General features: G+C 45.3%; 1 protein-coding gene across 8 annotated transcripts in view; it reads left to right on the top strand.

The window, feature by feature from the left end:
- The window catches only part of Ldb3 (LIM domain binding 3), a 63,616-nt gene extending 39,406 nt beyond the window's left edge, over positions 1-24,210 (top strand). For 5 of the 8 annotated variants that reach the window (NM_001039072.2, NM_001039073.2, NM_001039071.2 and 2 more), the window contains 5 exons: positions 6,492-6,936; positions 8,302-8,482; positions 8,921-9,041; positions 14,229-14,344; positions 21,360-24,210. In NM_001039072.2, the coding sequence (NP_001034161.1) occupies positions 6,492-6,936; positions 8,302-8,482; positions 8,921-9,041; positions 14,229-14,344; positions 21,360-21,449 (953 nt within the window). In that variant the 3' untranslated portion in view covers positions 21,450-24,210. The remainder of the gene's footprint in view (positions 1-6,491; positions 6,937-8,301; positions 8,483-8,920; positions 9,042-14,228; positions 14,345-21,359) is intronic. The other 3 variants (XM_017316019.2, XM_006519017.4, XM_006519018.4) reach the window with 1 other exon arrangement.
- Positions 24,211-24,431: the final 221 nt, after the last annotated feature.

Genomic DNA, 24,431 nt, shown 5'->3' with positions numbered 1-24,431 from the left:
CATCTGTAATGGGATCTGATGCCCTCTTCTGGTGTGTCTGAGGACAGCAACAGTGTATTCATATGCATAAAATAAATAAATCTTTAAAAAAATACACGTCCAGCATGCATATATATGTATATATATATATATATATATATATATATATATTCATCTTGAATTTATAAAAAGCAATGATGATTTTTCATTTACTATTACAATACAAATGTTTTTCTTCACTCAAAACTACTATGGACTATATGGTCTCTCTATATAGTTTGTTTTGCTTTTGAGATGAGATCTCTATGTGGTCCTGACTGTCCGGGAACGCCATATGTAGATCAGGCTCTGTCTCCCCAATGCTGGGATTAAAGGCATGTGCCACTATGCTCTGCTTTACACATAAAATCTTAATAGACTTTGTGTGTGTGTGTTTGTTGGCAGGGTAGCTCAGGTAGACCAGGCTGATTGTTGATCCTCCTTCCTGGACCTCCCAAGTCCTGGGATTATACGCATGTGCCACCACACCCAGTTTTTAATAGACTTTTTAAAGATCAGTTTTCAGTTCATAGCAAAATCGAATGAAAGGTGTCATTTCCCAAATACCCTATGACCTCACCCCATGAACACACACACACACACACACACTTTTCCAATGCACAAACCATTTGTGGTAAAACGAGGAAGGGAATAAGTTACAGGCCTGCTTAGGGAAAAGAGACGGGTTATTTTAAGGGAGAAGGAAGGGGGCTTGTGTCCTACAAGTGTGAACTGGCCAAGTAGACTTGGGATAAAGAATAACACAAAGTCTAGGCTCCAGAACACATCCTGATAAGGCATTGATGAGACCCAAGGAAGCTTTTCTCTTGAGGCTTTCCTGACTAGAGCGACAGAATCAGTCCCCTGCTTTATGAAGCTCACCGACAACAGAACTGAGTATGGACAGGAAACATTTTAGCATGGGTGGGACACCCAGCCTGCTGTAAGGAATAAGCAAACTACCTCATCTCTCAGACCTGAATTTTCTCATTTGAGTAAGATAGGATTTCTATAACCTCTTGTTATATCTGCAGAGATAAAATAATATCTGTAGTCTGATGCCATCTCTTGCACTTCTGGGCCGAGGAAAGGAAATTCTGAAGTCAGAGCTCCACAGGCTGAGGTGGCATTTTGGAAGGGGAGCGGTACAAATCTCCTACGTAGGAGACAGAATGATCACTCAGTGCGGCCAGGAAACACAGGAAGGCGTTTGCAGAAGCCGGTAGGAGTAGTGTCAGGTGCAGACCTTTCCCAGCAGCACCGCAGGCCCTCCCGGCACCTTTCTTGTCCTGTCCCCGCATGCCCACCAGGGGGCGGCCGGGCCCTCCAGCCGCTTCTCCCGCAGCGGCCTGGGCGGCGGAGACCGGCAGGAGCCAAGGCCTTTCCACGGTTCCCAGACTGTGCAGACGTTAACTCATCCCTGCCTGGAGCAGAGGAGAGGCCTGCCTCCACCCTTCCTTCTCTCCAGGGAGGCTGGGTTGGCAACGGGCTCCGGGGGCGGCTGGTAGGCTGCCAGGCCAGCCGGGGATACGGGCCCGCACCCCGCTCCTCTGCTGGGCTGCGGGGACTTGGGCGCCGCCGAGCACGAGCAGCCCGCTCGCGGCCAGTCCCCGGCCGCAGCTTCCGGGGGGTGGGGGACGGAGGCAGGGCGGGGTTCGAGCCGGCATCTTATCTCTGGCGCCTGGGCTGGGCATCCGTTTCCCCAGAACACCTGGGGCCAGTGGGCGGAGGACACCTTGGTCCCCGGGATGGCCACGTCGGCCTGCGGGCCGGGCGGCGACCCGGGCGCTTGCCGGCGACTTAGCCCGGGCTAAGTGACTCAGATCACCTTGTTGTTTAATTACACAGTCCCGGGGCCGCCAAGTGCGATAGGAGCCCTTTGAACGTGCCAATTAGAGATGAAATATCACCTTCTAATTCGAACCGGCTTAATTCCGTCACGTAGAAATAGCAACAGCCCGGGGCTCGGAGATGGGATATCAGGTTTCTTACGGCATTTGGAGCGTAGAGGGGCGAAGCAGGCAGGAGCTGAGAGGAGAGGGGACCGTGCTCCCCGCATGTCCTCTCCCTTCTCCTTCCCCCTCCCCAGGGATCTGCCCGGGCGAACCGCCCGGAAGAGAAAGTCCTCCTCCTGTTTGTAGCCCCAGCGGGTAGGAGGTAGGAACCTGGTCCAGGATTCCAGCCTTCCTCTCTGGGGCCTTGAGTAGGGGTTTGGAAAACGAAGGCGGTTCAGGAAAGCCTCGGATAGGAGGAAGAGAATGTCTGCCCTACCGAAGGAGCGGTTGGAGAGGGAGGCAAGGTGGGCGAGGGCGGGGTTTACTTGGAAGGAGCATGCTGGAGCCTGGTTCTGCATTCGGAGTGGTTTAGAGGAGCTGATTAGGGTGCGTTTCAGATAGGAAGCTTGCAAGCTGGCTGACCTCGAGTAGCCACTTAAGCTCTCCAGGTTGTCTGTAAAGTTGACTCGCAAGTACTCTGCCTCTTGCTATTACACAAACTCCTGTGCAACACTGTGAAAGCCAGTAGCTCTTGGCAGCCACTGTTGCAAAGAACCATCCGAGAGGCAGACACTTTTAGGAAAAAAAAAAGGCAGGTAAAATTGATTTAAATACATTTTTATTTAGCTCAGCATATGAAAATTTCTGAGTTTTTTGTGTTCTTTATTCAGGGTTTCTCAACTTGCTCTGTAGATCAGGTCTCTAGAGCTGGGATTAAAGGTGTGCACCACTGCACCTGACCTTTTAAAAAATATTTTATTTTATTGTGTGTACATTGGTGTTTTGCCTTTACGTGAGGGCGTCAGATCCCCTGGAATTGGAGTTACAGACAGTTGTAAGCTGCCACGAGGGGGTTGGGAATTGAACCTGGATCCCAGCTTGTGCTCTTAGCCACTGAGCCATCTCTCCAAAGCCATCTTTTCAGCCTCAAATGCGTGTGTGTGTGTGTGTGTGTGTGTGTGTGTGTGTGTGTGTGTGTGTACACTAGAACGCAGGTGCCTACATAGGCCAGAAGAAGGTGTGGAATCCATTGAAGCTTAAGTTTAAGGCAGTTATAAGCCATGAGACATGAGTGTTGGCAATCCAATTCCAGTCTTTTACTAGTACATGCTCTTAACCACTGGGACGTTTTTCCAGACACAGCTCAGTATATTAAAAATGGTTCAGAGCTGGACTCTATTCAGATGCATGCTAGCTATTTCAGAAGCTGAGAAATAAGGTCACTTGAGGCTAGCTGGGTAACACGTAGAGACCCGGCTCAACACACAAACAAGGGGCTGAAGAGGCAGACCCGTGGTTAAGAGCACTAGCTACTCTTCCACAGGACCCACAGCCAACTTACTCCAGTCCCAGAGAATCCAACACGCTTTTGGCTTCCCCTAGGTACTAGGCATGCATGAGGTACACAGACATACATGCAGGCAAACATCTGCACACATTAAATTTAAAAATAAATAAACAGCTTTAACATACAATCAATATAAGATAATTATTACTAAGATACTTTATATTCTTTTATTAAGTCTTCAGATTTTTAAACTGAATAGCACATCTCAATTTAGACTAACTGCCTTTCAGGTGCTTAGTACATAAGGCCATGGCTTGACGATCACACGGCTTTCATTCCTAATTCCTTTTAGAGCTAGGTGTGGAGGCACATGTCTGTAATCCCGCACTCAAGAGGCTGAGATACCAGGATCTCTGAATTGTTGAGGCCAACCTGGAATACAGAGTGAGTTCCAGACTAGCCTGGGCTATATGTCAAAAAACAAACAGCTTGGCTGGGCCTTTGATCTCAGCACTTGAGAGGCAAAGCCAAGCAGAACTCTGGGTTCCAGAATAGCATGATCAACAGAGTGAGTTCCAGGGACAGCCAGAGAAACCCTGTTTCCAAAAAAAAAAAAAAAAAGACCAGCACAGAGGATTGTGGCTTGTAAAACAAGAAGGAAACAAAGGATAGAAGAAATGAAATGAAAAGCAAAGAGAGAAAGACACAGCTTACACAGACTTATACAGAACCCTAAATCTTACAACAGAGGGATGAAGCTGCTTTGAAGTTCTGTGGGATCACCTCTCCCCACTCTCCTCTAACAGTACCCCTAAAGTCACCTTGTCCCTAGCATGTTGGGACTCTCTGGACAGTGGGAAGCCATGTAAGAATGTTGAGGTGGGTGAAAACACCCTGATTTTGTGACTTACAACTTTACAAAATGCTTGTGCTGTGTCCCTCCTAGGGGTTCCCACCACACCCATTGAGGTGGGCAGGATGTCATTCATTCTATCACCAGAAACAGGTTCAATTCCTGGTAATGTGACTTCAGAGAATCACAGCTCCCTGCCCACTGCCATCCAACAGGAAACCTGCTTTAGGGCTTTCCCTGTGACAGAAAGGCCTGGAGATGAACTTGATAGTTCATTCCAACCTGGGAATCCAGATGCACTGTCCTACCGTCCCCCCCCCCCTCTCTCTCTCTCACACACACACACACACACACACACACACACACACACACACACACACACTATATCATGTACTAAATTAAGCACTCACATGTCTTAGTCCTAATAATTTCCTAATTCTTATAATCCCAATACCATTTCTTAGAGGAAGAAACAAGCCCAGAGAGAATTAATTACTCAAGCAAGGATACACAGCTAGGAAGTTGTAGGACTAGAGTGTAAACCCAGAGCTCTTCTGAGAGAGGGATGCTATGAATAGAGCCCAGAGTCTCAAAAATGCTAGGCAAGTACTCCTAACTGCTGAATCCCAAGCCTCAAACTAGGGTTTTTGATGAGTGTGTTTCTTTCCAGAGTGCAGGGTCTCCTCTTAGAGTTACAACAGACTTCTTGATGAGGTTACACACCAGTGGAAATCGGATCTGTGTTCTTTATAGAGGCAGCTCGGAGTCTAGGGAGGGTTAGACTCTCGCTCTGCTGCATCCTCTGAGGACTCCAGCCCTCAAGTGTAAAGGGGGATAATGCAGGGCTGACTCATGACCTGCGGTGTGCCTCACCCGGGCTGTAAGTGGGAGGAAGGATCCAGCTGGAGAATCTGCCATGGGAGTTAGTCTCACTCCCAGGATGGCTCTGGGGCAGGGCTGTGGAAGGCTTTACACCTCTGTACTCTCACCATAGGCAGAGCCCTAGCCATCCTCTAGCAAAGGGTGCCCTGCACTTCCCAGTTCTGAAGTTGCTGTCATTTGGGAATAAGAGGCACAGAGTTAGAACAACCCAGAATGGCCCAGGGCACCAGACAGGAGAAAGAGACCAGACAGGGCCATGGTCTGAGCCCATTTGTGATCTAGAGAGATCTGTTTGAGTACAGTCCGTTCCACTCAGGCCTGGCTTGGATGTGGGCAGGGAGGCTATCATAGTATACTTCCCAGTGAGGAAGATAGTGCTCTTCCCAGAAGAACAGACTGGGAACAGAGATGACACGTCTAGAACCATCTTTGCTACAGGAAGAGAACTGGCTAGATCATATTCTCAGGATACACAGCTAGATCTATTGAGTTGTCTCTATGGTGGAGGGCAGAAATATCCTTGGTTCTGCGAGCCCTGGTAGAGAGTGCTTTGTGTTAGCATCTACAGTGCCCCTTCTGTGTGATGAACTGTTTCTCCACTCTCAGTGAAGGCAAGAAGTGCAGTACACTCTTTTCCCTAATGGTAACCTCTGGGGTGTCATATACACTCTGAGTTTGCACCAAGGTGATGTAGGAGAACAAGAGGATCTGGCAGGGAAGGTCAGAGACCAAATGAGCAGCTAGACCCTGGGCAGCATGGTGCTAGCCCCTCTGCCTAGGCTCACCGAGTGACTAAGATAGATGGGTACCTATCGAATCAAGACCGACAAATCAAGTCAAGCTATTTTTCAAGACAATGGTAGTAGCTGAACTTGAAACATGAACCTGTGCTTTCTGGACATCTGCTCTCTGTTGAAGACATACAGCAAGCACTGATTTTGATGACTGGGCTAGGGGACCATTGAAAGCATCCTGCAGTCCATGCTGAGTTGACCTGTTCTTACCCACTTCCTGTCCCAGACACTCCCTACTCTTGCTCCCCACCTTCTACAGGACCAGGGCAGCCAAGGTCTCACAGAACCCCACCCTAAATAGCTTCACTATTTATAGCTCCATTCCTTTCTGGGGCCTGTGCAAGCTCTCCAGGCCTCTGCTGTCACCCTTGTTTATCTGGGCTTTTGCTGAGAATTGAAATCTGGTTCACCATGAAGTTGAGACAAGTGGGTCTGAAGCTTCGTGAGTGATAGTGCATTTGCTCAGCATACTTGAGTCCCTATGAATAGAGCAGACACGATTCACAACACATGCTCACCCATACACATAAACACCTCTTCTTTAGTAATTGGTGTTATACTGTCTCAATATTATGCTCATCTTGTATAGTTCTCTGGCTGGAGTGAGGGATGAGGGAAAATGAATTTCTAACACATATTCTTTGGGTGTTTTTGGCTTGCAGTGCCTGCATCTTCCTACAGCCCATCTCCAGGAGCCAATTACAGTCCAACTCCCTATACCCCTTCGCCAGCTCCTGCTTATACCCCCTCTCCTGCTCCCACCTATACCCCCTCACCTGCACCTACATACTCCCCTTCCCCTGCACCAGCTTATACCCCCTCACCTGCCCCAAACTATACCCCTACACCATCAGCTGCCTACAGTGGGGGCCCTTCAGAATCTGCCAGCCGTCCACCCTGGGTGACCGATGACAGCTTCTCTCAGAAGTTTGCTCCTGGAAAGAGCACTACCACTGTCAGCAAGCAGACCCTGCCCCGGGGGGCTCCAGCCTACAACCCAACAGGTCCACAAGTGACACCTCTTGCCAGGGGCACCTTCCAGAGAGCTGAGCGCTTCCCAGCTAGCAGCCGGACTCCCCTCTGTGGGCACTGTAACAATGTCATCAGGTACAGGTTTTGGTATATAGGAGGGGTGGCAGATAGGAGGGCAGATATAGGCGAAAGGCCAGCCAGGCAGGACAACCTCAGGTCTCTCTGGCTCGCCTCTGTGAGCTTTAGCTTCCATATCTGTATGACACTCTCATCCCTGGGGACTTGGAAGGATTCCATGAGGTAAGCGGGTAAAGCTCCCAGCTTGGTGCCTGGTGCCAGGAGCTCCCCCTTGGGCTAAGGCTGGGTTCTGGGAATCTTAAGCTGTATTGTCAGTAGGTTTATTGCGCACACTGCAAGCTGGATGACGCGGTGGTTTGCCCCAGCTTTCCCTTAGAGGTTCTTCTGGATCTTTCCACAGACAGTGCCCTGCCTCTTAGGGCTCTGATAGACACTTCACTGAAACTCAAGCAAGTCATTTCACTTAGAAGTCAGGGGTCTCAGACGGTGCTCATTAAATTCAGTATGTCTGCATTTGTGTGTGGTACATGCGTTCATATGGGAAAAACATACTCTTTGAAAACAAGCAGAAGCCAGGTGTGGTGATCCCAGCACTTGGGGGATCAGAAGCAGAGAGATCTCTGTAAGTTCAAAGCTAAGCTCTTCTAAAAGTTTGTTCCAGGCCACCCAGGGCTAGATAGTGAGACCCTGTCTCAAAAACAAAAGCAAAAATGAGCAGAGAAGAACTAGAAAACACAGAGGGAAAATTAGAACATGAAGTTTTCTGATGGTGCCAGTGTTCTGAATCTGAAACTGGACCATGATGTTTGTACCCTGTGTCTACCGCCGCCTGGCCCTATGACCTTGACTGAGTAAGCTCCTCTGCCTTGCTGTGACTTGGTTGCCTTTATTGATTATCAGGTCTCATAGGAGTTCCTCCTTCACGGCATTGTTTCGAGGATTACATATATGGACAAATGTAAAACTCTTCTTGAGAAGTGTTCAGCACGGTGTGGTTTAGCTGAGGTTAGCCCCCATAGCCATTGCTCTCGTGATAAGCTGAACTCCATGACGTGTTTACTGGGTCCTCTGTGGCAGATGTTTGGATTGCTTCCAGGTTCTGTTTGTTGGATGTCTCACTGTGTAGCCCTGGATGGCCTGGAATTTACTATGTAGTAGACTAGGCTAGCCTTGAGCTCTTGAAGATCTGCTTGCCAAGTGCTGGTATACAGCACCAAGCTCCATTTTCCAGTTCTGTTTATGTTAACTGACATGACAATACACATCTTTTGCATGGGGCTTTCTCAGAATTTTATACTATTTCATTAGAACAACCCTCAGAGTGGGTATGTCTAGGTAAACGCATGGACATTGTTGGGGTTCTTAAAATATCTGGTTCTAACTTGGGGGGGTTCATTTTAATGTTGTTTTCTGCCATGCCAGGGGCCCTTTTCTGGTGGCCATGGGCCGCTCTTGGCACCCAGAAGAGTTCAATTGTGCCTACTGCAAGACCTCCCTAGCAGATGTGTGCTTTGTGGAGGAGCAGAACAACGTTTACTGCGAGCGGTGTTACGAGCAGTTCTTTGCCCCGATCTGTGCCAAATGTAACACCAAAATCATGGGGGTAAGTGACCTTTGTCTTTTCTTCAGTGAGACTGACTTCCTCTCTTCCTCTAAGATTTTAGGGTCCTACTAGAAACTCAACAAGTTGCTGATCACAGCAAAAGCAACTCCACAATCCTAGAATCCAATCAGTTTGCAACTAACTACCAAGCCAGGGAACTAATTAACTTGGGCAAGGAATGATATGTGCGTATAACACCAGCTTCAAATGGTGCTGGGACTCTGCACAGTTTGCCTCATAGCCTGCCCTCACGGCTCATCTGCCTGTGGCCCTCCTCTCCCTCCTCTCCCTCCCTGTCTTCCTCAGCACCTGCTCTGTGAGCCCTCCTGCCCTGTACCCTAGGTTACTTGGGCAGCAGCCAGGCCTGGTGCGGAAGCCAAGCCTAGCTCCCTTCCCCCTGGGAAGGTGTCTGTCCTGAACTTGGAATCTTTCCTCCAGGAAGTGATGCACGCTCTGCGACAGACATGGCACACCACCTGCTTTGTCTGTGCAGCCTGCAAGAAGCCCTTTGGGAACAGCCTCTTCCACATGGAGGATGGAGAGCCATACTGTGAGAAAGGTAGGCACATGGGATACAGTACCCATAGGATGTATTGTGACACCAGGCTGGAAGACCCTGTGCCCATGTGCCAGCCGGAGTGACAGGCTGACAGGAAGGCATAGAAAGCTTACTCCTGCCTGCATCCATTCACATCCTACTGTGAAGGGGAAGAGGGTCTCCTGGGTTTTGTTTCATGAGCGGTACTGGGAATCAAACCCAGGGTCTCACACAAGCTCCTGGTTCTCTTTTTTTTTTTTTTTTTTTTTTTTAGATTTATTTATTTATTATATGTAAGTACACTGTAGCTGTCTTCAGACACTCCAGAAGAGGGAATCAGATCTCGTTACGGATGGTTGTGAGCCACCATGTGGTTGCTGGGATTTGAACTCCTGACCTTCGGAAGAGCAGTCGGGTGCTCTTACCCACTGAGCCATCTCACCAGCCCCTGGTTCTCTTTTTAACGGCGGAATCCTGCCATTATTACATTAGCCGAACTCTTTCCCTTTCTCATTTGGTTTCAGCTTTTGGGGGAAAAGAAGTCGGAGTTACAGTGTATTTTGTAGACCAGTCCCTGCCCCATCCCGTGTTTCTAACATTGAGTCACCCGTTGATTCCCAAACTGCTTGAGAAACCTCTCAAGTTATGTTGGCTTGCGTCTACTCGGAAGAGGGCCACCTCTAGCCTTCATCCTAGATTCTATTTCCTGTCCCATCCTGAGTCGGCTTTGTATAGCTGCTGAACTTCTGCAGACTGTAAACACCCGCCTTATAGGGTGGCTGTGGGGATGGGAGCTGCGGGCGGGTGCCCCTTTCGCTCCCGGCCTGTGGAGCTCTCTAGACTCCCTCCCCTCGCAGCCCTCCAAATCTCTCTGCACTTCAGAGTGTAATATGTTATTGTAAAATGTGGGGAGTTGTAAATTCAGGGGACTGGCTGACTGCTAGTCCCAACCTCCTTCCTTCACAGCTGGCTTCTTTCAGGGAGGGTTTTGAGGCAGGGCCCAATAAGGGAACACAGACTTGAAGACCCAGACAGATGAAATCACATGGAAAACAAAGGGACTGATTTACAGACAAAAGTGGAGCAGCGGTGGGCGGAGCAGCGGTGGGCGGAGCAGCGGTGGGCGGAGCAGCGGTGGGCGGAGCAGCGGTGGGCGGAGCTGCGGTGGGCTGAGTGGTGCTTTGAGAACAGAAAGAGAAGCATGGTAGACTTTGAAGTAGGATAGGAAAAAAATCACTCCAGTTCCTCCATGGGAAGAAACAAGCCAAAACCTTTGTTTCCTAACTGAATTTTAAAACAAAGTTCTTTGGCCTTTTACGTGGGTGAACTCATTTTCTGGCTCCAGAGTAAACTGATTTGTTTTCAACAGGAATCACACAGTACCGCAGCCTCCGTTGCTGTAAAGGGGAAATGATAGCACATCTACTCTCCCCCTTTAGGACCAACAGTTAGTGTTATACCATTGATTCTGTACTTGGTTCTGGCCTAGTCAACATGGTTTATACTGTAGTAAAAAGACGTATAACATGAAATTTACCACCTTGCATATTTTAAGTATATAACTTTGAATGTGTAAGTGCAATTATTGGTGTCAGTCTCATATTATAGAATAAATGAGAAAAATGTCACTGTTTTAAAAAATAACATTAGTCTTATCTGTGATATCATTCTGTTTTGTTTTTGTTTTTGTGAGACAAAGTTTTCTTTGCTGTGTCCTTGACTGACCTATGAAACTAGCTCTGTAGACCAGTCTGACTCTGAACTCAGAGATCCCTCCTGCCTTTGCTGTGATTAAAGGCATGTGCCACCACCGCAGGCCTGTGCTATCAGTTTTTAAAGCAGAGCGTCCAGATCACACAAAACCAAGTTTCAAATAGAAAATCAATCAGTTAGCAAGACTTCCAGAAGAAGATCCAAGCCATCTTAAGAACGAGTTTGTAAAAGAACAAGGGAAGGAATTTCTAATTAATACTAGGGCTAGTTGAACTATTTCTTTGTTTCCTGTTCACCATTTATCCACAAAACATAGGTTGAATGTGAAGTCTATATCAATTTCTGTGAGGTCTCTGCCCCCAAAAACTTTAAGCAGGGGCCAGTAAAATGGCTCAGTGGGTAGAAGGGTTTGCCATAAAAGCTTGGCTGCCTAATTCTGACTCCTGGAAGCCACATGAAAAAGAAGGAGAGAGCCCACCCCACAGAGTTGTCCTCTAGCCTGCACATGTACTCGTTGGCACAAATCAGACACACCAGATAAACTTTAAAAAGCCTTGAGCTGGAGACATGGCGCAGTGGTTAAGAAGACTGGCTGCTCTTCCAGAGGTCCTGGGTTCAGTTCCCAGCACCCACATGACAGCTCACAACTGTCTATGGGATCCAATTGCCTTCGTTTTGTGTACAGATATACATGCAAACAGAACATCAATACACATAAAATAAATAATTTTAAATGTTTTTATGTTCATTGGTGTTTTACCTGCATGTTGTCTGTATGAGGGTGTCAGAAGCCTTGGAACTGGAGTTACAGCTATGTGTGAGCTAACATGTGGGTGCTGATAATTGAACCCAGGTCCTCTGGAAGAGCAACAGCTGAAGTATCTCTCCAGTCCCTCAAAATGATTTTTTTTAAAAAGAAATTTAAGCCATTAACATGTCGTGTACTGGCATGGCCATTCAGGAATGCTGGATGGATCGATGGATGATAGATAGGTCTTCTCCCTCCTCTAACCATTTATGAAATCTTCTAAAATAAAAGTCAATAATTAATATTTATGCCGAATGCTTCATACATTTCTTAGTCTGGTCTACAGTGATAATCCCATGAGTTTGGTACTGTAATTATCTGCATCATACAGATGAGAAGGTTGCAGCCCTGAGCAGCTGCCCCAGGTTTCAGGAATTCCTTAATGGAGCTGGACTTTGAACTAGTTTTTTCTTTCTTCAGACTCCATGTCTATAAGCCTGATGGCACACCACCTGTCAGTCTGTGATCTAAGACAGTGACTAGACACGCTGTCCACAGAGATGAACAGACCACAGGAAGAGGCCAGGTGTGGCAGAGCTGTGCAGAGACAAGTACATTTGGGGAACTGGGGAATGCAGGGAGGAATGAAGTTTTCAAAAGGATCGGTAGTATGGTAGACTTGTGCTACCTCTCAGAGAAAGGATCTCAAGACTGGAGGCCTCAAGTGTGGGACTCTGCCTTATGTCGCTGAGCTTCAATTCCCTCATCCACAAAACAAGACAAAAAGTAAAGAAAATAAAATAATGATAATTCGGTCTCTGAGAGACATTGTGAAAACAGATTGATTCATCTACAGATACATTTAATTTTAATGATACATTTGTTTACCACAAATGTGCTAATTCACTGATTTATTGGTTTCTACCTGTGTTGAGTATTGGCCACTGAGTAAGCATCATCTTGGAAGACAAAGCAAAGCAAAGCATGGGTCTTCACGTTGAGGTTCTTGTAAGGACGTTGCCTGTCTTGGTCCATCTTGTTCCAGTGTAACCACATGTCTGGAGCAGAGTGATTTATAATGAACAGAAATGTGTTTGTCTTGTGCTTGTGAAGACTGGGAAATCCAAGTTCAAGAGGCTACATCATGCCATGTAGAAGGTGGAGGGGCAAAAGAAAGAGAAAGAAAATAGGTTACAGGAGACCAGGCTCATTTTATAAGAACCTCACTTCTCCTGAACCTATTCCCTCAATAATGACATTTATTCATCCAAAAAACCTAAAAGCCCCCCCGTTAGGCTCTGCCTCCCAAACATTATGGCTGCAAGGAAGAGGCTTCCAGCAAGTGAACCCAGGGACACGTTTGCATCACGGCACCATCTTTGTGAAAGTAATCATTGGAAGCATTATGAATAGTATGTTGTAGTATTATCTCCCCTGATAGCGGGAGGAGAAGGACATATCCCTGTAGAGTCGCTCAAATATTGTTTACAATAGTAAAATCTTGTTGCCAACATGAATGCCCAGTGACAGGAGAACGGTCAGGCAACACCATTCTAAAATTACAAAAAAGTCTTAAAGATGGGCTATAGAGATGGTTCAGTGGTTAAGAACATATGCAGTTCTCAGAGAGAACCCAAGGTCACTTCTTAGCACCCATGTCAGATAGCTTATAATTGTCTGAACTCCAGTTCTAGGGGCCCTAACCTTATGGTCTCCATGGGAACCTGCACTTATAGGCATATAATAGCCCTACACACTTATCTACATAATTAGCAATTAAAAAAAAAACAAACCTTAAAAGAGTCTGAGCCTAGAGAGATAGTTTAACCATTAAGAGCACATACTGCCTGGTTGGTGGTGGCAGGTGACTATGGCACCTGTCTTTATTTTTAGCATTTGGGAGGCAGAGGCAGGAGGATCTCTGAGTTCCAGGACAGCCAGGCTACACAGAGAAATGCTGTCTTGAAAACAAGTAAACAAACAACAACAAAAAGAGTGCATACTCTTCAGAGCTCCCAAGTTCTGTTCCCATCACCCACACAATGAGATTTAGCAGCCTGCAATCCCAGCTCCAGGGGATCTATCAACATTTTCTGACCTCTGTAGATACCTGGACTCATGTATACACACACATACACCTAAAAATAAAATAAAATCTAAAAGAAAAAAAAAGAAAAGAAAAGAAAATCTTTTGTTTGTTTGTTTGTTTGTTTGTTTGTTTTTTCAAGACAGGGTTTCTCTGGGTAGCTCTGGCTGTCCTGGAACTCACTCTGTAGACCAGGCTGGCCTCGAACTCAGAAATCCGCCTGCCTCTGCCTCACGAGTGCTGGGATTAAAGGCATGTTCCACCACCGCCGCCTGGCAGAAAAGAAAATCTTAAAGATCCTCTTCTTCCAAAATAAGCTAGTGATTGGGCGCTGAGGAATATTTTTTTAAGTTTCCATTTGAGTATTGACCTCTTTTGAGCTATCAGAGGAGGCAGACCCAAAAGAAACAATTACCCGCAAGAAACTTCATGACAATTCCAGAAAGAACTTACATATCAAACTAGCACAAGATGGTAGGTAGGTGAGCTCAAGTCTGAGTCAACACACCATTGGTACAAATTATCAAAAGAGCGAAACAGCAGTCAGTCTGTTTTGTCTGTGAGATGACCAGGCCACCACGCCAAGCCTACTGCAATGGAGTGTCCTGGTGTCGGGTCTATGTGGCTGACTGTTCTTGTCTCATGCTGACTTTTATTTCAGACTACATCAACCTGTTCAGCACCAAGTGCCATGGATGCGATTTCCCTGTGGAAGCTGGTGACAAGTTTATCGAGGCCCTGGGGCACACCTGGCATGACACCTGCTTCATTTGTGCGGTATGTTTCTATCCCGGAGTTCCAACCATCAGAGAAGGGGATAGAAGGGACAAAGTGCAGCTTAGCTGGCAACCCCTCGACACACAAGGACGCGACTGTGGCATTCTGGTGCCGGAATGATCCCCAAAGTTTGCAAATGCCACGTCTTGATACATCACAGGTGAAGAGAGCTGTATGACTGATGGTCATGGAGAGACCAAAAGCAGCAAAACACTGTAAGATTTGAAGAACTAGCATGTTGTCTTCCCAGCGATGGTGAGGGTGGCAAACGGTGCCATAGAAAAGCAGGTGGCTTCCCAAGGTTATATGCTGCCTTGGTTATGAAATGGCGTGAAGACTGTCCTGTGAACCAGTGCTCGGCTTATTGACTAGGTCTATGGAAAGCTGAGATAAGGTTTCCCTTATCCCTTTAGAAAGCAGGACTGAGTATCACTTTCCTTTCCTAAGTGGTTCTGGTCTTTATGTACAGCGGCCAGCAGATAAGCCTGAGATTAACTATTAACTGAGTGCAGTTAGCTGAAGCAGCAGGGTATCTTGCTAGGAGACTGCCCTTCCCTTTAGAGGGCTTTCAGCTGAGGTGAGACTGTGAGACTGTTTACCACTATTCAGACTAGAGTTGGAAACAGGAATTGCTCGTCCCTAATAAATCCCTGTAATGTCAGGTTAACTGGCTTAAGTTTATTTAGGAAAATGAATGTGCTATTAGTATTTTAAGAACCAGAGTTACTTGAGGTGAATTTGGGGTAGATATGACAGATCTGTGCTGTTTAAGGAATGTAACACAGTTGGTAGACATGCATGAAGCCCTGGTTCAATCTCAAGCACCATAAAAACCAACCGTGGTAGCATGCAAATATAATCCAAGATTATCCTCAGGGAACTCAAGGCCAGCGTTGGATATAGGAAGCTATGTTGATAGATAGATAGATAGATAGATAGATAGATAGATAGATAAGATTAGACAGACAGACAGAGAGACATCTGTGCTGGTTAAGCCCAGATAACCTGTTAGGGACTTAAGGATGGAGACTATTCCTAGTCATCAAGTTTACTGCCATATGTTTTGAGTTCTACACTTAACTCTTCCCCCCATTATTTGTGGGGTACCTTATGTTCACTGTGTACTAGTTCCTTGGGTATTATAAGAATAGGCACAGTATTATACTAACCTCACACCTCTCACAGTTCACCAGGACAAAAATAAAAAATCAAAGGGTTTATAGACAGCCACACTCTCTCTCCATTCCCTAGCTAATTACAGCATTCTAGTCTTTGCTTCCACTGTTACATTAACTGTCATGTGTGTGTATGTGTGTATGTGTGTGTGAGTGTGTGAGTGTGTATGTGTGTGAGTGTGTGTGTATGTGAGTGTGTGTGTGTGAGAGAGTGTATGTGTATGTGAGAGAGAGTGTGTGTGTGAGTGTGTGAGAGTGTGTGTGAGTGTGTATGTGTGTGTGTGAGTGTGTGTGTGTGAGAGTATGTGAGTGTGTGTGTGGGGGGGGGGAGTCAGGGTGTCTAGCTAAGTCTGGATGACTATGAACTTCTTTTTATTTTGTTTTCACAGGGTCTCACTATGTAGCCCTGGCTGTCCTGGACCTCACTAGACTGAACTGGAACTTTTACAGATCCACCTGCCTCTGCCTCCCAAGTTCTGGTATCAAAGGCATGCACCATTATGCCCAGTGACCTTGAACTTCTGATCTTCCTCTCTCTACCTCCCGAGTCATATTTGTATTTTCTTTTTTTAAGATGTATTTATTTATTATATGTAAGTACACTGTAGCTGTTTTCAGACACACCAGAAGAGGGCATCTGATCTCATTACAGGTGGGTGTGAGCCACCATGTGGTGCTGGGATTTGAACTCAGTACCTCTGGAAGAGCAGTCAGTGCTCTTAACCGCTGAGCCATCTCTCCAGCCCCATATTTGTATTTTCATATGGTTTCTCCTCTGTGTATGTATCTGCCTCTGCAGCCATCTCCTCTCTTAAAAGGCTACAAGTTGTATTGAAGCAAAGGCTACCTTCCTCCTTCCTTCTGTATAATTTCATTCCTCCTCCTCTAAACGGGGTTTGTCTGTGTAGCCCCTGGCTGTCCTGGTACTCCCTTTGTAGACCAGGCTAACCTTGGAACTTAGAGATCTGCCTGCTTCTGCCTCCTGAGTGCTGAGATTAAAGGCGGGCACCACCATGCCCTTCTTAGTATGACCTCATTTAACTGACATCTTAATTACATCTGCAAAGGCTTTGTTTTCATGTGGACTCCTTGCTAAGCCTAATGCACTGGGTAGGTTGGAGGTCTGAGGGGTTGAGACTTCAGAACGTAAACCTGCTTGTTTAGGGTGGCTTTGCTGCACTGTCTAGAATGACCTTTAATCCCTGAGTTCCTAGGATCCTTCTACCACAGCCTCTCAGGCAGCTTGGACTGTAGGCATGCTCCACTGTGCCTAGTCTCAGTATATGAATTTCTTGTGTTGTTGTTGTTGTTTGTTTCTTAATGTGAGGTTTCTGTGTATAGCCCTGGATGTCTGAGGACTCTCTCTGGAGACCAGGCTGGCCTTGAATTCAGAAATCCACCTGCCTCTGCCAAGTGTTGGGATTGCGGTTCAGATCCTTACCACTTTTAACATCCTTTGAACGAATTCTTTAGTTGCTTTTAAAACATCTTTAAATATATCAGGACTTCTCAAAAAAAGAATTGACAATGTGCTGCCTTTAGGATAGCCTCCTGCATAGCTGGGGCTCAGCCAGGCGGAGCATAGAGCTTTGACTCTTAATTTCAAGCCTCAGCTTGCTTGACACTGATTACAAGTCTGGATGCCCAGTGTCTAGAAGGATCCAACAGACCTGGAGAAGGTCCAGGAAGAGGCGTAGAGGCCGAAGAGACAGAGGGTGTGCTACTTGGAGAGGGAGCCATGGCAGAGGTCATTGAGGGACCACTCCCTTGAGTCTGCTGTGCTGGAATCACAGAATCTCTCCAGCCCAATATAGCACATTTTTAATTTTTTTTTTTTTTGAGACAAAATCTCGTGTAGCTCAGGCTGGTCTCTTGAACTCAGTATTTAACCAAGGACCACATGGGGACTTGTAATGACCCACAAAAATCAATAGACTGAAGTAAACTGAAAAACTACCAAACCTATAATCCTCTGGCCCCTACCTCCCAAGAAAGGGCTGGAACTATAGGTGTGCACTACCCAGCCTCCTGGTTATTCACACACACACACACATTATGTGTATAATTCTTACCATTTTAAATTATTGTGGGGTGGGGTGTGTGAGTGTTTGTGTGTGTGTGTGTGTGTGTGTGTGTGTGTGTGTGAATGTAAATGTCTGCAGAGGCAAAAGAAGATGTCAGTGTTCCTTGAGCTGGAGTCATAGGTGGTTATGAGCTGCCTGAAGTGGATGCTAGGAACCGAACTTGGGTTCTCTGTAAGACAAGGAGTGCTCTTAATTGATGAGCCATCTCTCTCTCCCACATTTCTTTCTTTTTTAAACTTTATTATTGTTAAGGTATATTTTTAAAAATTAAACTTTATTAGTATTGTGTTAAGTATATGTGCATGAACGATATGTGTCAGTGAGTGTAGTATATGTGTATGAACAATATGTGTCAGTGAGTTAGTATATGTACACGAATGATATGTGTCAGTGAGAGTAGAACGTCTAGGGCGTGGCATGAGTGTGGAGGTCAGAGGAAAACTTTCTGACTCAGTTCTTTCCTTCTACCTTTACGTGGATCACAGGGATTGGACTCAGGTGACCAGGCTCGTACAGCAAGTGTTTTTGCCTGCCGAGCATCTCACTGGACCTCATAGACATTCCTTAGGGGAATTCAGCTTGCCAAATATTCCTGGAATTTGGGGAGTAAGAGTATCCCAGAGCAAGTTTCCATCCACTGTTATGGAATCTAGAATGTTGACAGAAAAATGAGCTAACAGTTATGAGCAGTTTGGGAATGCAACAAGCCAGCAATTTCTCAAATCTAAAGTGTGAAGGAAAGAGAGAAAGACAGAGAGAGGAGGGAGAGAGGGGAGAGAGAGAGAGAGAAAAGAAAGGCTATAAGGCTAAGATCAGGGTGAGCTTCCAACACACGGGCCTTCAGGAGGCAAACTACCTCCAAATCATAACACCTGGTTCATTCAACATTTCTGTTGTTTTTTCTGTGTATTAGCTTCCATGGACCACTAGACACCCCATGTAGTCCAAGTATAACTTCCCCAACTGGGCCATTATGAAACCCCTTTCGAACCTTTGTCTGAATGGGCCTCAAGCTCAACTCGGAGCAAAAATTTTTTCTACCCAGAAAAATTCTTCTTAGTTACTTTTCTGTTGCTGTGATAAAATACTCTGATAAAGCAACTTGCTAGAGAAGAGGTTTTATCTTAGGTCATGATATAGCCCATCCTGGAGGGAAGTGATGGTGGGAGCAGCTGGTCACAGTCAGAAAAGAGTGATGAATGCATCTTCTCTGAGATAGCGTCCATGCCTAGGGAATGGACACCCACATTTAATTTCACCCACAGTTAAGATGGGTTTTCCCACATCAATTAATGTAATCAAGACAGCACAGCCCCTCACAGGCGATTCTAGATTCTGTCACATTGACAACAGGCTTATTCAGTGTCTAGATGTAGCCTCCAATTCTGCTCCCCAATAGGGATGGCTCAATGGAATGGGGCCTAGTCAGAGTGACTTCCAAGCCCACTCTTACATGTTAGCATTTTGCCCACATGGGGTCTAGTTCACATACTGGAAACCCAACACCTCAGACATTTCAGAGGATTACCTCTGAACAAAGCCAAAAGTGCAGAGCCATTTCAAGTAAATACAGTCTAGTTTGCTGAGGTGTTCAGGAATAAGAAGCACGGAACTAGGTTCTTACAGCTCTGGACATAATTCCCAGCTCTACAGTTTACCAAGCTTGTGAGTTAGGTAAAAAATTCTGGGCTCTGTGAGTCCCGGTTTTGAAATTATGAAATGAAGAAAAGGCAGATAGATCTACCCCCATGAAGATTTTGTGAGAATTAAATAAGCCACAGTGACTTCAGCAGGATTAATTAGGTCCCTTCTTTCCAGAATGTCTTCAGTTTCAGATAATGCTCTATATCTTTATCATGGAGACATAACTTTATATACATATATACATGTCTATATATGTATATGTGTGTGTATGTGTGTGTGTGCTTCCTGAATGTACTTTTCCATGCTTGACTGGCCTCCCCCCCCCCCCGCCATGATAGAATCCCATTGAAATTTGTATCACAAAAATGTATATGATTATCTTCCTTCTGAAAGAAATTGTGTCAATATGTCCCTAGTAGTACATAAATAGGCCTCATTCCCTTTGGACACTTTTGAATTTTTTTTTTGACTGGGTAATTTTTTTTCTTTACTTTTTTGGCTACCCTCATGAAATGTTAAGGGTGACAAGATATTGAGGGTTTGTCTTATCTAGTTTGTTATGTTAATAGGGATGCTATCTCTGAGAGATCTTTTCTCCTTCCTCTTAATTATTTAATGAGTACAATCTTTGATGCTTTCTTAGTTTACTAATAGTATTTCCTTAAATGTTGATCCGTTTTGTGGGCATTGACTTGTTAACTAGTACTGGTTCTATATATATTTTGGGTAGTGCTGCAACCTTGCATGATTTAGGGATTGACCTAACTAGTGAAACAAGGAATGAAGAAACAGGCCAGGCATGGTGGCACACGCCTTTAATCCCAGCACTCGGGAGGCAGAGGCAGGCAGATTTCTGAGTTTGAGGCCAGCCTGGTCTACAGAGTGAGTTCCAGGACAGCCAGGGTTACACAGAGAAACCCTGTCTCGGGAAACAAAACAAAACCAAAAAAAGGAATGAGTGTACAACAGGTACATACATGTACAGAAAAGCTGGGATTGGGTGGGCCATGCTCTCTGATGGAGAGGCACCAGCATCAGTTTGGAAACTGAGTTTATTTTATATGTCTGATTGAAGAGGCCAGGTTATCATATACAGCTAAACAAGGAGGCATGTTTAGCTAATATCTATAGGGGAACAGTCTCGGGCTGTACATATCCAGAAGGAAGCCGTGGTCCACATTTCCCACACATGGTCAGTGTCTTAGCTGGAATTTCTATTGCTGTGAAGAGACACCATGACCGTAGCAACTCTTATAAAGGAAAGGGGCTAGCTTACAGGTTCAGAGGTTTAGTCCATTATTGTCATGACAGGAAGCATGGTCACATGCAGGCAGACATGGTGCTAAAGAGGTAGCTGGGAGTTTTATATCTGGATCATCAGGCAGCAGGAAGAGAGTAACATTAGGCCTGGCTTGATCATCTGAAAACTCAAAGCCCACCCTCAGTGATACACTTCCTCCAACAAAGCCACACTCCCTAACAGTGCCACTCCTTACAGGCCTATCAAGGCCAATTTCATTCAAACAACCATAGTCTGGACACAGACCAGGGGATGCATTCATTACCTTTTTACTGAGCCTGACCAGGGGACATCTTTGCTATTCCTATGGATCTGTGTTATTGGGGGTCCTTTCCTTACCTGTGCCCGTGTCAATGATACACGTTCAATTAGGACATATATCATAGCATAGCATGAATTAGACATCTTTATTGCGTATATTCTCTGTACCACTAGATTTCATTCATTTGAGTTTCAGTCCATGCTTTTTAAAAGTCTTTTATTTTGATAATTATTTATGTGTTTATAGACAGAATCTTGGTAGCTCAGATGCCCTTCTCCTAACACCTCACCAGCATAGGATTAGAGGCATACCCAGCAAACCTAGTTTACGTGGCTCTGGGAATCAAAGCCAGGACTTTATGCATGATGGCCATGCAACTGGCTACATCCTCAACCCCCTGGACATCTTCATGTTCATGTTATATGGTTCAACCTACACAGTTGGTCCAGTCATTAGACTTTGTAGCAGAGGGGATAAAAAACCAGGCTGCTTCTCCTGTTTAGGTGCCACAGTGCATCTGACTAAAAGGTGACTCTGTCTTCCCTCCCAGGTCTGCCACGTGAATCTGGAGGGTCAGCCATTCTACTCTAAGAAAGACAAACCACTGTGCAAGAAGCACGCACATGCCATCAACGTGTAGGAGCCCAGAGTGGCTGGTGTGCCAAGCCCAGGCTGCTCCTGCTACTGATGACGAAGGAGTCAAAGAAGCTGATGTTGTTTCTTCTGGGAGGGAAGGGGAACGAGAGAAAATGGTTGAGCCCTTTTGAAGTCTAACTTTAGTCTTTTCTTGTATACACAGATTGTGTATTATTGTAGTTCAGACTAGAAGCCAAAAGAAGATTCTAAACCCAGCTAGTAATTAATCCACGGCTGGAATTGGACTTCAGGTTTTGGGGAAATGACTCCAAGAAATCAACAGTGAAAAACAAACAAAAAAACAATGTTAAAAAATCAAAGACTCCCTAGCCATGTCTGTTGCCAGTGTGGGGACAGAGCCCTGGGCAGTTATGGAGGATCTAAAGTGTGCAGCGGAGCTCTGGAGCGATCCTTGGCAAGCACAACGATGTGCCAAGCAGTGTTTGCTGTGCGGATATTTTTAGAGCCGGCACTGAGAGCTCCTTAGCTAAGACCCATTGGGCTTTCCTCACCAAAAAAGGAAGAGTTGTTCCATTAGCATCACAGAGTTACCTCTGCACATCAGACTTCAGATGTTGAACAAACTTGAAACATATAAGGGGAGCCCAGGCGTCTGAGGCAATGGCGGGCCACCACTGGGCAAGTGAAAAGGCTCCGGGGAGGTCTTTCGCTCACGCCACGGACAGGGGAGAAAAGATGAGCTTTCTCTGCATCTCCCCCTCTTTCCCTCTGAAATATCTAAAGTCCCTGGAAGGCTTTGCTCCTTTATGAATTGTTAAGGGAAAGTGAAATTGGGTTTCTCCAGTTTTGCTTTACAATGTATGAGAAGAGGTTTGAAAAGGACTCTGGGTGGGGTTTTAGCCTTTGTTTTGCTTTAAGAGGGTTCTGAGAGGGAGTGTTCTGTGCACGTATTTCACCCCCTACCCGCAACAGCTCACGAACATCTTCCTCAGCCCCACCCTCAAATAGGCTCAGTGGGAAAAAGAGAGACAGCATCAAACAGGATGCTAGAACGGGCTCCCGGGAGCACCTGCGCACATGCTCATGGAGAGAGGATGCTCTGCTAACCTCAGGAAGAATGCATGGGCTGCAGGACCTCCCATCTCCAGAGCTGCACCATCCCCTTAACCTGTTCCTTTAAGTGCAGCACAGGAAGTATATACTCATGCTGACTGCTGCAAGGAGGAAAAGCTGCATTTGCCATTTGGGCCAATATTTGAAAATAGTTGACTGGCTTTAGAATATTTATTGAAATAGACCTGGCCTTCAGACTCTATAACAATACAGGTGACTCTTTTACATATACATGGAATTAGGTGAGCTTGGTAAAGCTATTTAGAAGTAAAGAAAGTGGCTTCCCTTTTGGGTTTCGAGATGGTGCAATCACCTTCCTTTCTAGGAAGTGCTGTTAGGAAGGATGTTCATTGAAAATGGTATTGAAGCAGGTTGTGTGTATGTGTGTGTGTGTATGTGTGTGTTTCTCACTGGAGCACAGTATGTAGGCACTGTACCAACCACTGCCCTTCTCTCCTCCAACCTGTTTTGGATTTTCCACTTTGCACGGTTGAAATGTTTTATAGGTATGCATTCACACTTTTCTTCTTTTGAGAACTAAGACTTCCAAGAGAGCATCCTCCTACTTACCGGTCTCTCCTCCCTGGAAGACTCTGAATTAGTTAGACATTGTGTAGTAGGAAGTCCATAGTTAGTTTGGAATCACCAATTCCGCCCAGGCAGCACCAGGGAAGGTCAGAACTATGCTCCTCCAAACAGCTCTTCTTTACTTTTTATGCAAAGCTCCTGGCTGAGTGCATTCTGCTGGGACAGCTCAGAGGTTTGTCCAGACATGCAGAACAGTACCTTGTGTAGTCTGTTATTTTTGGAAATTTCAGATATTCAGGGACAAGGAGCTTGCTGACTAAACAGAAGGCTTCTAAGCAGTTGATTTTTTTTTTAATCTATTAAATGATTGGGAACTGATCTTGAGGAAGGGAAATAAAAACCCCTGCCATTACATTTCCAAAATGTCTTTTTAAAGGTTTTATACATGATCCCAGACACTGCTCCTGTGTAATCATTATCCTTTGTTGTAGGATCCTTAAGAAGATAATCAAAATATCCTAAAGGAAAGCATCACCATTCTCCTATGTTAAGTAATTTAAAACAAATATTTAATAGCTTACATGTATTTTTAAGTGACTCTTATTTTTTAAATACAAAACAACATTTAGAGGCTGGGTGTAATTCAGTGGTACAGAATTGTCCTAGAATTTAGGATTCTCTAGCTTTGGTCCCCAGCACTGCCAAAAACCAATATAAAGGTAGCAGAGAAGAAGCCAGTTTCAAGAATGGTCCACAGGGTGAGCATGCATAGTGTTAAGATTAAGGCTGAATGTCGATAGGTTACCATCACATCTTTACTAGTGCATAGGAGGAATACAGTGTGTCTTGTTTTCTTATTCTTGGCATTAATCTAATATACTGATAAACACTCACCTTCTGAGTAGAATGGCTTGTATTGGCAGTGTTTGTGTTAGCAATCTAGCCTTTGTAATGTGAACTTTCAACCCTAGCATTCTTGCTTTGGGGTCTTCTTCCTTTCTTTTTGGTAAGTTTTCTGAAGTTGGAATATAGTGTGTTAGAGGTGTGTGTAAAACTATTTTGCATGGTTTTCTTTTCCTTTATTTTCCTTTTCTTTCTTTTTGGTCCGTGTGGATTCTTTTTAGCAAAATAAAATTCAGAAAAAAAAAAGATATACAAATGGCGATGTTTATTCTGTGTAAAGTTCTTTCATGTGTCATTAAAAAATAGTTGACATCTAGAGGCCCATAAATAAAAGTATGAGACAAATTGTCCTGTGAATAAGGGACACTGCTCACTCAGTCTGTGGCACATCAGCAACTTAATTGTTTTATGTAAACAAAGTTGTATGAATAACACATGTTTTATATGCAAAAATAATTAATAAGCTGAAGAATAGGCTTTG

Source organism: Mus musculus, chromosome 14 (genome assembly GCF_000001635.26).
Source record: "Mus musculus strain C57BL/6J chromosome 14, GRCm38.p6 C57BL/6J".
Taxonomy (NCBI): domain Eukaryota; kingdom Metazoa; phylum Chordata; class Mammalia; order Rodentia; family Muridae; genus Mus; species Mus musculus.
The sequence above is the reverse complement of the archived record's forward strand: the minus strand, read 5'-3'. Positions and strand labels throughout refer to the sequence as shown.